An 18274-nucleotide genomic window follows, 5' to 3' on the forward strand; every position below is an offset into this window, starting at 1 on the left:
AGGACGTGCAATCAGGTAGTTGTGTTTAACCGTGTCAAAGGTGGAGGAGAGATCAAGGAGAATGAGGACAGTGGAGTGTTAATGTCAAGATTTGAGAGCAGGTCTTCCCAGGTGTTCAGAAGAGCAGTTTCCATGCCTCTGGATGTTCTAAATTCAGACTGATGGTCATGGAAGCAACCAATTGATTCAGTGTGAAGGTTCAGCTGATAATAGCCAACTTCTCAAGGAGTTTGCCGAGGAAAGCAGTGATAGAGATTGGACGGTAGTTTTCCGGAATGGAGGGGTCAGCACAGGGTTTCTTGAGCAGAGGGTGCACAAGGGAGTGGTTAAGAGCAGTTGGGAAAACTCCAGTGGAAAAGAAGAGATTGCAAAGGTCAGCCAAGGCTGGGGCAAAGGAGTCAATGTTGTTTTTGATGGTTTTGGACATGCCAGGGTCCACTTGTTTGGATGAGGTCTTCATAGACTGGACTTGTCTGGCGACTTCATCGGGTGTGACGGGTGAGAGAGAGGAGAGGCAAAGTGGAGGTGGGGCCATAGGAGGCACTAGTGTTGGTATGTGCTGTGATGTGGGGGGAATGGAGGAAATAATGTCTTGGGTTTTGGTGGTGAAGTGTGCTGCCAGGGCTGAGTAGAGATCCTGAATGGGTGTAACAGAAGAAGCGGCTGCTGCAGGATTGGCCAGAACCATGCTGACTTTGAAGAGCTCGGCCGTGTTGTTTGATGCCACATAGATGCAGGCTTGAATAAAGACTCTTTTCTTAGAGCAGATGCAGAGTCAATATTTCCTTTGAAGGAGGCAGCAGGCCAGTTTGTCAGATGGTCCACCCGACAAGTAACATTTCCGCTCAGCTGTCCTACATTTGCGCTTAAGGGCAGCCAGAGTGGAGTCGTACCAAGAGTTGCACTTTTATGAAGGCTTCAGTCAGACCCTCATGACAGGTGCAAGAGTATCAAGAGTGGTGGAGATAGAGAGATTAAGGTTAGTGAGGGCTGTGTCAGGGTGGGAGTCAGCTGCAGGAATGGGAGGAGGAGAATAGGTGGAGGCAAAGGCAGCCACTGTCACTTTTTTCATGGGTCTGGTGACTTTGAAGCCGATTGGCTGAGCCGGGCGTGTCACTGAAAGAGGAGAGGAGAGCTTCATGTGTGTTTATAGAAGAGAGTGGACAGTCCAGGAAAGAGAGGGATAGAGTGGGATGTCAGTGGAGATGAGAGCATCTAGCGTGTAGCCCGCGGTGTGAGTGGAGCCAGAGGGTAGGATAGAGGGTGAGAGAGAGTTACATAGGTTACGGAAAGGTCCTGAGGAGTCAAGGGAGTCCAGATGGATGTTGAGATCACCCAGCAGGAAGAGTTGAGAGGAGGAGGAAAATACAGAGGAGGCCAGGTGAGCGCATTCTGAAAGGAAGAGCGTGGGCTGTCCAGGAGGCCGATAGAAGGTGGCCATAAGGAGAGAAGATTTAGGGGAGAGTGAGAGCCTGCAGACTAGGCACTCGAAAGAGGAGTAAGCCTGAGTAGGGATAATGGGCACAGGTATCCATTCTGTGAATACCAGGGCTACTCCACCACATATCTTCTTAGGCCTGGGCGCAGAAAGGAATTTGTAGTCTTCATGGAGGAGAGTGTCAAAGCTTGAGACTGAGCTATCCTTGAACCATGTCTCAGTGATGGCAAGCACATCAAGATCCATGAGGAGGTTGCAGATGTCATCAGACAAGTGTTTTACAGCGGAGCAAGTTTTAAGGGTGGCAATGTGGAGCAGCTTGCCATGCTTAAAGGTCTTCTGCAGGGAGGCACAGAGGACAGTGGTCGCCCCTGAAGGTAGCAAGAGAGTCAGAGGGATAATAGAGGATGGCGTATGAGCCAAGGCCGACAAGGGAGCCGGGACAGTAAGGCAAGGCACAGCCACCTGTGCAGAGGAAGAAGGAAGCACAGTGGGCAAGGGAGAATGTGCAGAGGAGGAGGAGGAAGGCACAATGGGCAAGGGAGCCTGGTGAAGGGGCAGGTAAGGTCAAAGAGGCCAGAGGTAAATTGATTGATTGAGATGGAGGCTGCCAGAGGACGCAGTATTGGCCTGTAGTTGTCTAAAACCATCTGTAATATCCATGGAGCCCTATAATAACTGTGACATGGGTGGCTGGTTGCCAGGCAAGGCGCTCTGAATCATAATCTGCAGTGGTTTCAGTTTGTCCCTGGCCTAAGTGGTCAAACCTCTCTCCACCTCTGGAGAGCCTGTAACACTTTCTTAAAGTGGGCAAGAGACTTTTCCTACCTATTTCTGAAGACTGAAACATCATTTAGGAAGGAGATACCAAAACAGCTCTGTTACAGAACGGTACAACATCCTCTGGCATGCGGTAGGTGTCTTCTTTAATCCTGAGGGTATAGTTTTAAACTGTACAGTCCCTCTGGAGTAGAAAATGCAGGTTTATCATTGACATACTAGAGTTGGGGGCAAGACTACCTTCCTGAAATCACTTTTCTTCTGTAAAGTTTCTGTGTGTTAAATGTTCTCCTCTTAACACAACACCACTCAAGCAGGTTTTAAGGTTTCATAATCACCAGTTACCAGCATAGTTGGAAAATGAGCAATTTATCAAAAGTGCACAGATGGCTATTTAGTTATTTCTATTTATTTTAGTAGTAACGTGCTTAGACAAAGGCCCAAAGGCATAATAGCGCTTAGACATGACAGGCAACAGCGAGAACACAACAAACTTGGCCAGGAGGGGTCAATGCCTAGAGCAGTGGTTCAAGGAGAAGCAATGTCAATTAGTGAAAAAGGGCAGTTGTCAGTCCCTGTTTGAAGTTAGCAAAGGCAGGGCAAGCTCTTAGGTCTGGTGGCAGGGAGTTCCAACATCTAGGAGTGCAGTAGGGAAAGGATTCATGAGTAACAATTGTCAATTTAGATCTTGGCATTCGTAGTAGGTGTGAATTATTTGACCAAAGCACTCTACGATCCGGAAGCCAGGTGAGTCAGCTGGGAAGGTAGCTAGGACTCTTGCCATAGAGGCACTTGTGCGCAATGCAGAGAGTTTGAAAGGAGATTCTGCTATTCATAGTTAACAATGGCAGAGCCCTCCTTGCTGCTAATACGTGGTCAGATCTGTGCAGTCCCTTGACGCGTTATTCGGAATGACTTGAAGCCGAGTGATTTTGTCTTTTCCAAAGCCCTGGAGGAGACTTGCCCACTAGTCCAGCCCCGCCTCAACAATCACCCTAGCAACGGTGGCACAGTTTACAGGGTTTAGAAAGAGCCTTAGTTGTGCGAGGAGTTTAAGGTAATATGACATGCTGGACACCAGTCTGTTAACGTGCGCCATCATATTCAATTACTGATCTAGTATTACACCCAATGTTTTAATCTTCGGCAATGTGGCAATGGCACAGCCTCCGATCTGTAACAGCTGATACTCATTGCTAAATTTACGAAGCTGGGGTGCTGTGCCAGGTACCATAAGCTTCGTCTTAGCGTTGTTAAGTGCTAGACCATTGTTAACCATCCAGGATTCTATGAGACTGTAAATGGAATCGACAGTTATGGAGTCTCTGCCTTGATTCCCTGATAATGGAATGAGACACTGTGGGTCATCAGCATAGTTTGCATAAACCACTCCTTCTGCATCAAGTGTCTGAAAGAGGGGCAGCGTAAAGATGTTGGCGAGACAAACGATCCCTGTGGTACTCCACACATAACCAGGCATTCAGCTGCCATGGCGTCCTCAGAAAAGCCATTTGCTCTGCAGTCAGAGAGAAAGGGTTTAATCCAATCAGTCATGTCAGGAGAGAAGGAGGCTGAGTTCTGTAGTCTGGACAAGAGTATTGAATGGTCCACCAAGTCAAATGCCGCAGACAAAACCATGAGATTCAGGAGTGCTGTAAACCTTTTTTTAAAAAAATAAATGCTAAATGTTTGCCTTAAGGTCTAGTAAAATGTGACTCAGTGCTATGAGCGCTCCTAAATCCTGATTACTTCTGACCAAGTATGTTATGAGTGTCAAGGAGGTCCTGAATCTAAGTATAAGCAACCCTATCCAGGACGATTTTTAGCAGGAAGTGTGTGTTGGTAGTAGGACGGTAGTTCTCTGGAAGACCAGGATTCAAGTAGGGTTTCTTCAATAGGGGGGTTGGGGGGAGGGATCCTGGACTGCTTTATGAATGAGGGAACAAGTTTTTCCTGAAAAGAGCTGTTCACAAATATCGTAATTAGCAGTATCAGATTTAACAAGCGCTGCAGGGCAGACATCTCCCTTGTAATAGGTAGGTTTATGTTTGATTGAGACCTTCAAAATGTCTGTATCCATGACAGCCACAATTTAAATAAGCATATCGAAGCATGTCCAGGTTACTGTGTTTTGCTGCAACGTTCACTTTTATTGTCTCAATATTTTTCATCATTGCTTCCTGTATGGAGATGCATTTGACACCAACAACACTTCCTTTTCGTGGTCTTACTAAAGTGCTCCACCAGAGAATCAGAATGTAGAAAACATATATGTTACTTTAAATTCAGTCCACATTGCCTTCATAGACGTCATGGTCATACCTTGTGACTATCCCTGTCAAAATCAGAGGAATGTTCTCAGGGTACCTAGGTGAATAGACCCGGACTATCAAAACATGCTGGTTCCCAGCTCAGGTAGGGGGTTCAATATGAATATGAATCCCAACTGCCTCAAAGCATACTTCCACCACTAGCAGACGCTTAAAAGACCCCTTTCAATGACCACCCTACTTACCAGAGAATTATCAAGTCTGTCATGTTTTGCTGACATGCTGAACATTAAACTAATGATGGACAACCTCTTCATTGTCTTCTTGAACCTGATATTCTGTGAGAAGAGCACCTCATGCGGCAACTGTGTTAGGCGGAGTGCCTCGCTCAAGAGCACACTTGTCTCCCATGGGCAAATGTCACAGCAATGTCTGGCTCCTTATAAAGGGCAACTCCTTTTCTGTATACTTTGAAATTCACATGGAGTATTCCTTCTGATTGTATAAGCCATCCTAAAAAATAGACTCTAAGTATTGTAAGGGTGTTGAAGAAGGAAGCTGACACAAAGGTGGCATGGTTCTGGTCATAGACTTTCATTAGTGCATACAGAAAAGGTCCACACTATCCCGAAGAGGGATTTCCCTGCCTCAAAACTAATACTAAAGGGTCCGTCAGAATGTATGTCAAATTAATTTTCACTGTCTTGTGGCACAACCTACTTCTATCCCCCACACAACAACTAAAGAATAAACTTGTAGAATGTTCCTTCTTCAGGAGAATGGCTCCCTTCTCCTGCTTCTCGGGATGGTATCCAAAAGAATGTTCTCTTACAAGAAAAATGGCAGGGAGAATGACTCCCTTTGCCTGGCTTTCGGGTTTTACCACGTCTTTATACAATTTCCCCTCCAGGAGAATGGTTCCCTACTCTTGGTGTAGATATATTCTGGGTTGTAGGTCAAATGGTCGAAAACCAAATGGTCGAATGACCATTTGTTCGAAGTAAAATGGTCGAAAAAAAAGGTCGATTTTTTATTTTTTAAAATTTTTTTTTCTATGGGGGGTTCCCCCCCAACCCCGCTTTTTCTTTATTACAAATATTTTTTAAGCAACCAAAACTAAAATAAAATATATAAATAAATAAATAAATAACAAAAATTCGACCTTTTTTTTTCCGACCATTTTGATTCGATCAAATGGTCATTCGATCTTTTATTTTCGACCATTTGACCAGACACCTATATTCCGTGTCCAGTAAAACCAGGGGCAATGACTCCCTGCCCCTGGTGTCTCCAGCACAACTCTCAGCCGAGGACCAAGAGAATGTGTCCCTTCTCCTGATATTTCTTGGCACAGTTAACAACAAGGACAGGGGGAATGACTTCCTTCCCCTGGCATCTTTAACACAACTCCTGGTTTAGTATCAGGAGAATGACTCCCTTCTGCTGGTATTGCTTGGCTTGGCACAGTTCTTTCTCACTGCTTTCACTTTGATGCACATTGTGCCACTCTGTTGTGTTGTTAGCAAAGACCCAAATCTTGTTGGGGTCCCAGACCCTTCTCGGTGGTCAGTGGTTCTCTCTTCCCCACTGTGACGAGGAAAATTTCCTCTAATACTCACCTTATCAGCTCCCGGTTGTCCCAGACCTTGATGGTCAGTGGTTCTCTCTTTCCCACTGTGATGAGGAAGATTTCCTCTAATGTTCTCTGTATCTGCTTTTGAGTCCCGGACCCTTCTTTGGTTATACCACATAGTGGGCTTCCCACTACTGAGGTGAGAAGGAGCTTCATGAACCAGCCTCCCTTCTGCCCTTGAGTCCCCGGGAGCTCCCACTACCTCGTGTGGGATCATGGTAGGTCACCAGGACTTCCTGGGACCACAGTTCTTCTCTCTGGCTCTGCTGATTCACTGCTGTGGCTCAGTGGCCTGCGCGATACTTCTGGTCTGCGGCTCTTCTCTCTTGCTTGGTCTGCTGCCCAGATTCGCTCCTGCAGATCCCATGGAGGACTCCCACAGAACTTCACCAGCTTCCTCTTACCTCTGGTCATTTGACAGTGCCTAGATCTCTTGTGCTGGTTCGCCTCCACACCTGCTGTCAGACCCCAGAGGGTTTGATAGGGCCGCTCTTGACACAGCTGGGGTTGACACATTTGATAGTCCTTTGTTCTTTTGTATACAGTGTATCCAGTTCCTCCCATGTGAATTGTAAAAGTCCTTCATCTCTGTTAACTTAATCCTCATGTCTCCTCTGGGCCACCTTGTACCAGTACCTTTAGCTTTATCTCCTATGTTATGACAATGCTTAGGTTTATTTTCAATGTAGTGGTTCTGAATATTTGTTGTTATTATTATTATTATAATTATAATTATTTTTATTGAGCGCAGGCATGGCATTGAGAAGCAGCGCAGCTCTTTACAGAGGTATGCAAAAATACAGATACATAACGGAACACTTTACAGAGGTATACAACAGTACAGTTGCATAATGGAGCGCTTCTCCGAGGTAACAACAAAACAGATATACAGCGGGGGTGGGAAAAAGAGGGGCACAGAGGGGTGGTCAGTTGTGGTGGTGAGGAGAGGTGTGGAAAGTGTCTAGCATGTTATGTGGCACAAGGGCTGATGTGATGGCCGAGGTGTTGAGGCGGAGAGATTCCTTGAATAGTTAGGTCTTGAGTTCTTTTCTAAATTGTAGGATTGTGGAGGCGAGTCTGATGCTGACGGGGAGGATGTTCCATAGTCTTGGGGCATGTGCAGAGAAGGCTTGTTTTCTGGTCCTTTCCTTTTTGCAGCTGCAGATTGTATGTCTGCATGTTTCCTGGCTTCTGGTGATGCATTGCCCGCCTGAGATGCTGAGTTTCTCTGGAAGGTAGCTGGGTGACTTGAGGGTGATTACCTCATAGATGATCAAGCAAGACTTGAAGGTGATTTGTGTGTGCAGTGGGAGCTAGTGAAGGTTGATGAGGGCTGGGTTGATGTGGTCATATCTGCGAAGACCCTTGATGAGATATGTGGGCGCACTCAACTTCTCCTTCTTGGAGACTTCAACATCCATGCTTCCCGTCCTTCCTCTGGACTCTTTTGCGACCTTTGTGACTCTCTCACTCTCTATTTTCCCCTCAGGATTGACTCACTCTGTAGGGCACACTCTGGATGTTCTGATCTCCTCAGACCTTCCCCTTTCTGTCCCTCTCATCACTCCTCTCTCCTTGAGTGATCACTTTCTCCTTTCCTCCCAGCTCCCCCTCTTTATTCCTCAGGCCAAGCCAACTCCAGCAATGCCTCCCACCTTCCCAGTCATCCGACCCATGAAGCGTGTGTCAGTTGAGGATTTCGCTGCTAATTTCTAACCCTCTGCCCCTTTTGGCTGACACACACCCTGACACAGCCCTATCCATGCTCGACTCTGCTATATCTGATCCTCTTGATGTTCTTGCTCCTGTCATGAGGATCCGCCTGAAACCCAAAGCCAACTGCTATTGCTGGTATGATTCAGACCTCGTCTCCCTCAAATGCAACTGCAGGGTGGCTGAGAGAAAATGGTGTGCTTCTGGTACATCCTCTGACACACTGGCCTGCCGCCTGCTCCAAAGGCAAATACCGGCTCTCTGTCCTCACCAAAAAGACAGCTCACATCCAAGCCTGAGTCTCTGCTGCATTCAACAAATTGGCTGAGCTCTTTAAAATCTGCAAGGAAATGGCCAGCCCTGCCGCAGTCTCTATCTCTCCTGTCCCCTCCCAGGCCCGCTGCACAGCACTGGCCTCTCATTTCATCTCTAAAACTCAAGACATCCTGTCCTCTCTCTCCTCCTCTCCCGTTCCTCCCTCTAGTCCTTGCTTTTCCTCTGGCCCTTCTTCGGCCACCTCTCCTCCTTCTTTCTCTTCTTTTCCCCTGTTCACCCCAGATGAGGTTTCTAGACAAGTCTGATCTATGAACGTCTCATCAAAACAGGTTCATCCCTGTTCCTCCAAAACCATAAAGTACCACATTGACTCACTGGCTCCTGCTCTGGCTGACTTCTGCAACCACTCCTTCACCACTGGAGTCTTACCTTTCCCCTCGAAACACTCCCTTGTGCACCCTCTTCTTAAGAAACCCTCTGCCGATCCGTCCTGCCCGGCTAACTATCGCCCAATCTCTCCTTTCCTGGGCAAACTCTTGGAAAAATTGGCCACCTCCCAGCTTAATCTTCACACTGAATCTGTTGGTTGTTTCCATGATCATCAGTCTGGCTTCAGAGCTGCCGGATGCACGGAAGCTGCTCTCCTGAACATCAGTAAAGGCCTCCTCTCCAACCTTGATTCCAACACACCCTGTGTCCTCATCTTACTTGATCTCTCCTCTGCCTTTGGCACGATCAGCCATGCTATCCTGCTCCACCGTCTCCGTGATTACCTGGATATCACCGGTCAGGTCCTGTTGTGGCTGACTTCTTTCCTCTGCGATCGACCCTCCCAGGTTCCACTTGGGTCCTTCCTCTCCTCTATCTCTATCTCTACCTCTGGTGTTCCCCAGGGGTCTGATCTCTCTCCCTGGCTGTTCAACCAATACATGGCACTTCTTGCCCACCACATTGCTGCGCTCTGCCCCAATTTTCAGTGCTATGTGGATGACACTCAGCTCATTTTCAGGCTACCCTCAGCCACCTCTTCTCCCTCTCTCATCTCTGACTGTCTGTCCGCCATCCAGGAGTCGTGTGCCACCAATGATCTCTGCCGTAATGCCAGTAAGAACTAGATTCTCCTCATCGGCACAGCCACTCCCTCCTTTCCTGTCACTCTCTGGCCAGCCTCTCTTGGCCCTGTTCCTGCTCCCACCTGTGAGGCTAAAAACCTTGGGGTCATCTTCGACTTCACACTCTCCTTCTCTCCTCACATCTCTGACATCTCTAAGAAGTCAAACCACCAGCTGCACCTCCTCAGAGGTATTCTTCCTTTCCTCTCCTTCCTCCAGAAGCTGACTGTCTCCAGAGCCCTAGTTCTCTCTACGCTGGACTATTACAACAGCCTCTTTCTAAATCTGCCTGCTTCTACTCTCCGCCCTCTGCAACTCATCCAAAACAAGACTGCAAGACTTGTCTTTGGCCTCAAGTCCAGGGACTGTATCTCTCCAGGACTGAAATCTCTGCACTGGCTCCCAGTGGCTGCAAGGATTAAGTTCAAAACCCTCTGCATTGCCCACAAGGCCTTCTGGGGCCGGGGGCCTCATTACCTTCAACTCTCTCTTCCTAAATATCTTCCTTCTCAAGCTCTTCACTCATCCGCCTCCAACTCCCTCAGGGTGAATTGCTTCTCCAAGCAACGAGATGGTGGTAGATCTCTTTCTTCAGCTGGGGCCTCCCTCTGAAATAGCCTCCCTCCCTGAAACTTGAAGAGAATCATCTACGGTTGCAGAAGCACCTCAAAACCTTTCTCTTACTTCTGCTTTTTCTTCTCCTCTCCCCTTCTGACTTCCTGGCTGAAACTGAATATGCACTGGTTACCTACTGTTCTCGGGCCTAGGTCCCCTCCCCCACCAGTCGCACACCTGCACTGCTTTTCTGGCAACCCCTGCACTTAGGGACTTTTTTTCTGTATCCCTACAGTCCGACTACCAGCACTTGACACCTGATATCTGCACTTACCCCTGCACTTGCCACCAGCGGGCCTTTGTTTACTTATTTATTCTATTATCCCATGTACTGCACTGTCCCTTCCCCCTTCCCATGCACTTGGGCAATCTGAATGACACCTGGCCTAGTAGGATCGTTGTCTGTCTTCCCTCTGTTCCCCCTCCCTTGCCTTGTTGCGCCTTGAAACACTTGTATACAAGTGTGTTATAAATGCCATATCATATCATATCATATCATATCATATAATGTAGGCAACTTCAAAGGGGCACAAATGAGGATGACGAGAGGACTTCGAGGAGTGCATTGCACCCATAAAGGTGGGATAGGACCAGTGCTAGAACAGTGGATATAAAGCTGTCTGGAGGGAGGAAGGGATTTACTTTTTATAAGATGGAGAGCTTACTCCAAGCTGTCTGAGTTTTCTTAGCTATGTGTGTCTTGAAGGAGAGGTGTTTGTCAATTTGGATCCCAGGGGACTTGGCAAAGGAGGTGAGGCCATGTGTGAATCCCTCATAGTTCATGGTTGATATCTAGGTCTGTATGTCCGGGTGTTTGATGTTGTTGTTGAGGAGTAGGAATTCGCTCTTGAAGGGGTTGAGCTTCACGTATGCCATGGAAATCCAAGACAGTAGCAGCAAGACACAGTTTTTGAGCCTATGGATGTCCTTGATGCAGTCAATCTTGAGGTACAGCTGTGTGTCAGCGTTATGGTGGATGTGGATGTTGTGTGGGCCAAGAAGGGCTCCAAGCAGCTCTATGAATAGATTGAAGATCCCTGAAGAACAGTGAGTATGGCTAAGGAATCTTAGGAAGTGACAACATTCAATGGGCTGTAACCCCAGGTGATCGTCCATGTCCCGAAAGGGGGAGTCCCTCCACATGAGGTCCTCATACATAAAACCACCCCTAACGGGACTACTGGGAAGCAACCACACCGCTCTAGCCTCATGGAAAAAGGCTATCCCTTGGGGAGAAGTGACAACACCTTATGAATCTACACACTATTCAATGATAAACTCTACATTACCAGGTACTCACTTTGCCAGGAACTCTTTCATCTTTGGCCGTTTGCAGTGATTGAAAATGGAGTCTCTTCATGCATCTCAGCCACTTCCGTTTAAGAAGGGTGGCTCTTTGAAGGCACACATTCACCAGTGTTTGGTACAACACATACAGGGTCCTTTTCCTGCTCCTGAGTTATTCAGGCTTATGAGCATGTGATCACAGTGTCTGTGAGCCCAGGAAGTATGATACAAAGCTCAGTCAAGTTGTTATTCAGCAAGCATCCTGAACATCTTGGGAATCCACTTTCAATAGCTCCACTCTGCCACTTACCTATAAGCTAAGTACTGCAATAGCAGCTGTTCCTCTTGGGCACCACCAGGCCTCATTGATACTGTAGGGCATTTAATTGGGCAACATTCACTTGGGAAACTGAACAACCTACACAGAAATATGAATCATGCAGTTTGCCTGATTTTGAACTAATTTAATGGTTAGTACAACAATCCAACCTCACACCAGAAAGAAACTGATTGGATTATAGACCCAACAACACATCATTAGCTAATATGTCACTTTTCACAAATACAGACTTCAACCATAGACACAATTAAATACAATGATGTCTGCCTGTTTAAATCTTTTTTTTATTTAAAAACTTTCTTTATTGATTTTCAACAGATTGATAGACCACGAACATATCAGGTACTGCATATACATTACACGTCCATAACTTCCCCCATACCACCCTCCACCCCCACCCCACCCCCCAAGACTCCGATCAACTCCACTGTTCAATATCGAGCCAGTTCAGAGGTCAGGGCTGGCTGATCAACTGAGGGGTCATCCACCGCTCCAAGGTGGAGTAATGGCACGGTCAGCGACACCCAGCGATGTAATTCCTCACTGGAGTCCAGCCTCTGTTCGTGGATAGCGGTTTCCCACGCTCCGGTCTCGGCTGCCAACCACTTAGTGAGGTCGTTCCACCATTGTGCTTCAATCGGGCCTCTGGGGCTCTTCCAACACATGGCTATGCGTCTTTTAGCCGTGATATAAATTAAGTCTTTGAGTCTATTTAGGGGTTTGTTTTTGCGATCACGGCTGCACCTGCCCAGGATGCAGGCCACAGGGCTATGTACGTCCAGTTCAATGTCTGCTTTTGCCACCCTTCCCCGCACCTGCATCCAAAAGGAGCGTATCGCTGGGCAACCCCAGAACATGTGAGTCATTCCCGCCTTCGGCTCATTGCATTTAGGGCATAGCTGGATGGCTGCGCCCTTGAAAGACGATATAGTTTCCGGAGTTAGGTAAGCCCTGTTGGTAATGTATAGTTGGATAAGTTGCAGACGGGCGTTTCTGGAGATTTTCTTGTGATAAAGGGTTACTCCTTCCCATTCCTTGTCGTCAAATTCCCGGCCCAGTTCGTGCTCCCACTTCCCTCCTGCCTGTTTAAATCTTACTTTCTAGAACAATGGCGCACCATATATTGTAAATGTCATTTATAGTGAACACTGTGCAGTGTTATGTTTTTTGGAGGCATAGTATATGTGATTGACCATGCTGAATTGTTTTGTTGTCTGATAGTTCTAATGAATACAAAATGACACATTTTAGCATTCACTAAGGCATTCAGTTCATGTCCAAATTTAGTAGATTTCTAAATTATCCTTACTGTGATAATGTAACTTTGGCAAATCCCTTGCATCAGAAAAGGTGACAATTTAAAATCTATCAACAAGTAAGCAATGGGTTTAGCCAGCTTTCATTGCCATCCTTACCCTTCCCTCTCCTATCTCCTGCCCTCGTGACCTTCTTACTCCCTCACGCAAGTCACTACCACTGCCTCTGCTGCTCACATAACCTTCTCAACATTTGGGAAAAAAATCATCCATTCCGTACAAACCACTCAACGAAAACCCTAATATCCACCATTATGATCAGCCCTCACCTTTGCTTTCCTCATTCGCAACACATATCCAGATCCTCCCACACTTCTAACCATTAACAACCTGCTGGTTGGGTCTCCATGTAAAACAGCAGCCTTTTCAAGTTCCTTCTCCTAGTCTACAAAGTGATCAATGGACCTGCTCCTCGGTACCAGTCTCATTGTATTGCTGCCTAATCATCTCAGTACCTCCACTGCTCCTCTGCACTCAGCCTTGCTGTACCATACCCCCATGCGCCGCCTGACACCTCCGCTCTTTCTCCGTCCTTGCCCAATCCACTCCACTGGTTCCCGCTGCCCATTACAATTAAGGCCAGCCCAACTCTCAATCTCTTCAAATCTCAGCTTAAACCTCACCTGCTAAAGACGGAGCTCCCTCTGCCCTTTCTCCTATCCTTACTTGACCTCACCCTCACGCCAGCGAAGCGTGAAAATTTCATTTTGTATATTTATACATTACTCCTGTTAAGGCTGATGCACTTGCACACTTACATTCGAGTTACCCTTTTAAGCCACCAATTTTCCATATAAACACTTTTTCTGTTTGTTTTGTCCCTCTTCTATGTCTGGCTTTTGGTATACCCTATTACAGTGGTTCACCCCTTGTTCTCATCTTTGTGTTATTGCCGGTCAAGGGGCACAGCGAGTAGAGCGCTCGCTTTGACATCCGCAGAGCCTGCTAATGCAGGTTCGGATCCCGGCAGGGCCAAACTCAGCCTTTCATCCTTCCGAGGTCGATAAATGAGCACCACACACCGTGGGTAATAATAAGCAGCGCTCAGATACCAGAGGGTTTGTAGCGCTATATAAGTGCCTAATTATTATTATTATTATTATTGTAAAGGCTCCCTTTAGGGGAATCCCTCCACCAGATGTAAATGTAAGTCATTTCTTATTGAAATCAACATTCCTCTTCTTCAAATAAATACAAATACACAATGTATGTTTTTTTGTCATATGAGCCTTAATTTCTTTTATCTTTGAGTTCTGGGCAACAAAGGAATTGGAAAAGTTAAATGATCTTTTATTTCAAATATAAAATAGGCTTACTAAGAACAAAATTCTATTGATTTTCAATCTGCAAGAAAAAATAAATCCACTTCCGTTCTGTATAAAATTAAAGATATACATATTAAGTATATGTATGTGGCTAAGGTTTTCATCTGAGAATTAAGTCTTGCAAACCACCTTTTAATATACAATCCCCCATGCACACAAGACATCACAGATCTATTCTTGCTCCAGGTTCTAAATGGCTGTAACAACTTGATCACAATCGGATACTATTATTGTACTTTCAAAGGCTACTCCCCAATAAAGGACAGTGGGGCTCTGTTTGGCTGGAGGGTTCTTATTATCCTCTGTGTAGGGCTCTGTCACTCTATCCTAAAATCCTATTGGACAATTTTGCAGCTCTGGATGATAAAACTAGTCTCTGCAAGCCCTTTCATCAACAGAGCTATGGAATCGTCTGCCCTTGCAGGGCACTGGCTTAGCCTCTGGGCGCTATACTTCCAACTGTTGTTTAAATCGAGCATCTTTTTACGTAGGGTCCCGACTATCTGCTCTTTGCCCAAATCCTTGCCTTCCATCTTTTTCCCTTTCTTTCCTTTTTTCTTTACTTCTTTTTTTTTCTTTTTCCCCCCTTATTCCTATTGAGGCAGAACTTAAATATCATGATCATTTTTCCTAACTGAGGGGTTGTCAGGCTGATTCCATTGGTCAGCTGTATCCTCAACATAATAATTTAGTTATTTTCAAATGCAAATAGTCACATATAGTTTAGGGACTATTCTCCAGATCTACCCACAAAGCCCCCTTTGGATGTGAGTGTGGGAGTCCGGACAATAGGTTTATCAGTATCCATGTGTTGGACCTCTTTTATACTGTAAGGAAATATGTCCCGTTAATTATATAACATCACAGAAAGCAACCAGGTCTACAAAGGAATGGGGACCCATGTATACAAATTACAGCATACTTATTGTTTTTCCAGCCTGTTGAAAATGTAATGAATCAGAAGCTTGTGAGATTCAGAAAAGCCAAAATAAAAACCTGTTTGTGTGGGTAAAAAGCTGATCTGATTTCTTTGAAAACAAGTGCCTATTATTTCAGAACTTAAACAGCGCCCCTTTCAGGCGCACACTTTGTAATACGCATTGATCGTGGCTTGCTGAAGACCCCATCATGTTCGACCTGTAACTGTTTCATAATCTAGCAGGTTAGCTTTCTGCACACCAAAAAGGCCTGGCACGTGTTACATCAATGGGCTACTGTTGCACAGTCGAGTCCTAAATACTGCTTTGTGATCCTGGAGGTCATATGTGGCAGTGCTGTAACCCCATAAACAGGCACAGCTACTACCACCCAATGGAAGCCATACAGCCAGCAATGCAGGGGGTCTTGCAAAAGGAGCAGGAGGGACATAGGGACCTTGGGAACCTTAAGATTCATCAGGGGTATATACAGCATTTGGATCTCTGAGTCCTTGGGTTAATGCTCATTTGGGAAAAAGTTAGCAAACCATTCAGGCGAACATCAGAAATTGCAGACACGCCATGGTAGAGTGGCTTTGTGTGACCTTTGGCCGTGCATATATATTCAGAGGAACTGAATCTATATGTATGCAGGTAGACAATGGTGATCAAAACTAGATTCATGGCAATATATATCTGTACAAAAAGAACTGGAGAAGAGTGATCTATGTGGCACTATTAATGGGTACAAGTTATTCCTACTTTGGTAGTGAAACATCAACGGGGAGAGGTGTGAAAGGAGAACAGAGAGAGGACACCTATTGCCTACTTACTGTCATAGGGCACTAGTTCACGCAATACACAGAATTATAAAGTAATGTTTTTGACTCGATACACACATATCTCTAGAATCTTTATTACATTTTGCAGGGCTGTAAATCAGACTGTTCTGCAGAACTTTTGAAACCATTGGATTGTATGTGATTTGGTCTAAAAAATGATTACATCGAGTTCGATTTCCTCAAACTTTTTTTTGCAGTAGGTTTTGCGCAAATATGACCAATGCCCACCTCCCACATACATTTGGGGCAACATTTGTTGGGAAAAAATTGATCAAATCGAATTCAATTTAATCTCCCGCGGCAAAGCCTCCCTATCCCGATTATTAGTTATATGAGGCATGCTACCTCTGCCTCATATGTTTCTAAAACCACTGGGCTCTGTAGCAACCTTTGAACACATGCTAGTGGGCATGCAGTCCAAAAAACCCATAACATAAAATGCACATTGATGCTTTAGTAAATGAATGTCATTAAGACAATTGACAAGCTAGGGGTAATCCTTGTAACTTCTGACTGAGATTGCATGTTGTTCAGAGTGATTTGGGGACTTCTTCTTGGTACGTATTTGTAGATCTACTAACCTGTCTCTGTCATCATGTGGGCCACTGTCCCATGTGGTCTGGTAGGCACTCACTCGAAATGGCAGTGCCAGCCGGGCCACCAGCAGGCTGATTGGTTTTCTGTATAGACACTAGGATTGGGACCACTCTACACTAGATGAAAAGCAGGGTTTTGAGCAAGGGTACATGCACATGAGATTTTATAATCTTAGTCCAAATTAGTACACTATATAAATAGAGAAGAACATTATTTAAGTTTCAGTTTAACAGGTTCAGAAAACCATACAAACCTTTCCAAACATTGCATAAAGCATCACAATAAAATAATTTGCAGACCAGATGCATTACTGTTAAGTAGTACAGTCTCGGGAGGGTAGCTCAGGGGCAGCACAGTCACCTTGGACATGGAGCAACACAGGATAGGGTTCGATCCTTGGGTCCGTGCTTTGAAGCCTCTGGGTAATAAGCATGTTATAAATAACCAATTATAATATAATAATTATAGTATGTTGTAAGCATGTATCTCATGCTTTCAGACCGTGTTGCATAAATTGTAGGCCCACCATACTATATAATAAAGTGTCACGTATCATACAATCAGGTGAAATTAGCAAAAAATAGCACTAATTAATGCAATTTAAAATGCAATATACATGTATAAAAATACAATGTTTATATTACTCGTAACGCCGATTCCAGCCTCTAAGCGTGGGGTTCAAACCCGTGTTGCTCAATTGTCTTATTCCCAAGTAAATGTGGTGCCCCTGAGCTATCCTCCCAGCCCATACGACCCCAATAAGGACCTCAGTGAAACAGACCGATAAACATTGATCCCACACAAACAGACACAATACTGAGATGTAGATGTAGCCTCCGCCCCTCAGTCCCCACTCCAGTGCAAAGCGCAATGTGCATGGGCTGCCATCAGAGAGATTACACTCGGGTGGCATACAACAAAATGGCAGCACACTAAAAGTGAACGTTTAATTTAAAGCCAATCCTAAAATAGAAAGAGGACCCTATAGACGCGATCAGTGGAATGAACTATCACTCTAGAGTGGAGCTCATTCTCTGAAGGGACCTACAAGGTAGCGTCACTCCCTGGGACGTCCCAACTCATAAGGAGACCTATTGCACGTGCACATGTCTTGCTCCAGTGCAGAGTTGGCCACAGTGGGCTCTGGATGCGGGTCTTGGGATATATACTATTTTGTTTTTCTCAGATACGCAAATAAAATGCATGTTGTTAAAACCCTTTTTATTCTGCTTTTACTTTTTAGTCCACGTCAGGAAATCAAACGAAATATTATGCATCCTACCGTCGTAATGAATTTGCACAGATAAAACTCCCCAAGTACGCTCTTCCAAAGGTAAGTGCTTCAAAGCCATCCGTTTTTTTACAGGTGATTTCTTTTTTTTTTATAGAGAGCTATATTTTAATGAACGAATGAATGTTGCATTCATGTAAAAAAAAAAGCTGGTTCTGTGTGTTGTACTAATTTCGTCAAGTGGGAAGTTTGGGGTGTTCTTTCAATCCACCCTACTCAATATATGTTATGTTATGTTATCCTATGTCATGTTGTGTTGATTTATACCGTGCACAGCCACCAACTAAGGGCAGTCTCCAGGCGCCCATATATGTAGGTTCAAATGTTTCTTTGTGTTCAATGTTTCGGTCTTTTAGGAGGCATACGCCTCTCTAGTGCATAGGGCTGCAACCTGTGGCTCTAGTCCCACATATGCTTTGGACTACAACCACCATGATCCCTCGTATAGACTAAGCTGGCTAGGGTTGATGGGAGTTGTGGCCCAAACATCTGGAGATCCAAAGGTTGCAGACCCCTCTGCTC

At 45.4% G+C, this 18274-nt stretch overlaps 1 protein-coding gene across 3 annotated transcripts in view; it reads left to right on the forward strand.

Annotated features, from left to right (window-relative positions):
- SORCS2 (sortilin related VPS10 domain containing receptor 2) overlaps positions 1–18274 on the forward strand; it is a 2879055-nt gene that overhangs the window by 2198933 nt on the left and 661848 nt on the right. For all 3 annotated transcript variants that reach the window (XM_069632008.1, XM_069632006.1, XM_069632007.1), the window contains exon 8: positions 17705–17794. In XM_069632008.1, the coding sequence (XP_069488109.1) occupies positions 17705–17794 (90 nt within the window). The remainder of the gene's footprint in view (positions 1–17704; positions 17795–18274) is intronic.

The sequence above is a fragment of the Ambystoma mexicanum genome, chromosome 6q (genome assembly GCF_040938575.1).
Source record: "Ambystoma mexicanum isolate Mex_15411 chromosome 6q, UKY_AmexF1_1, whole genome shotgun sequence".
Taxonomy (NCBI): domain Eukaryota; kingdom Metazoa; phylum Chordata; class Amphibia; order Caudata; family Ambystomatidae; genus Ambystoma; species Ambystoma mexicanum.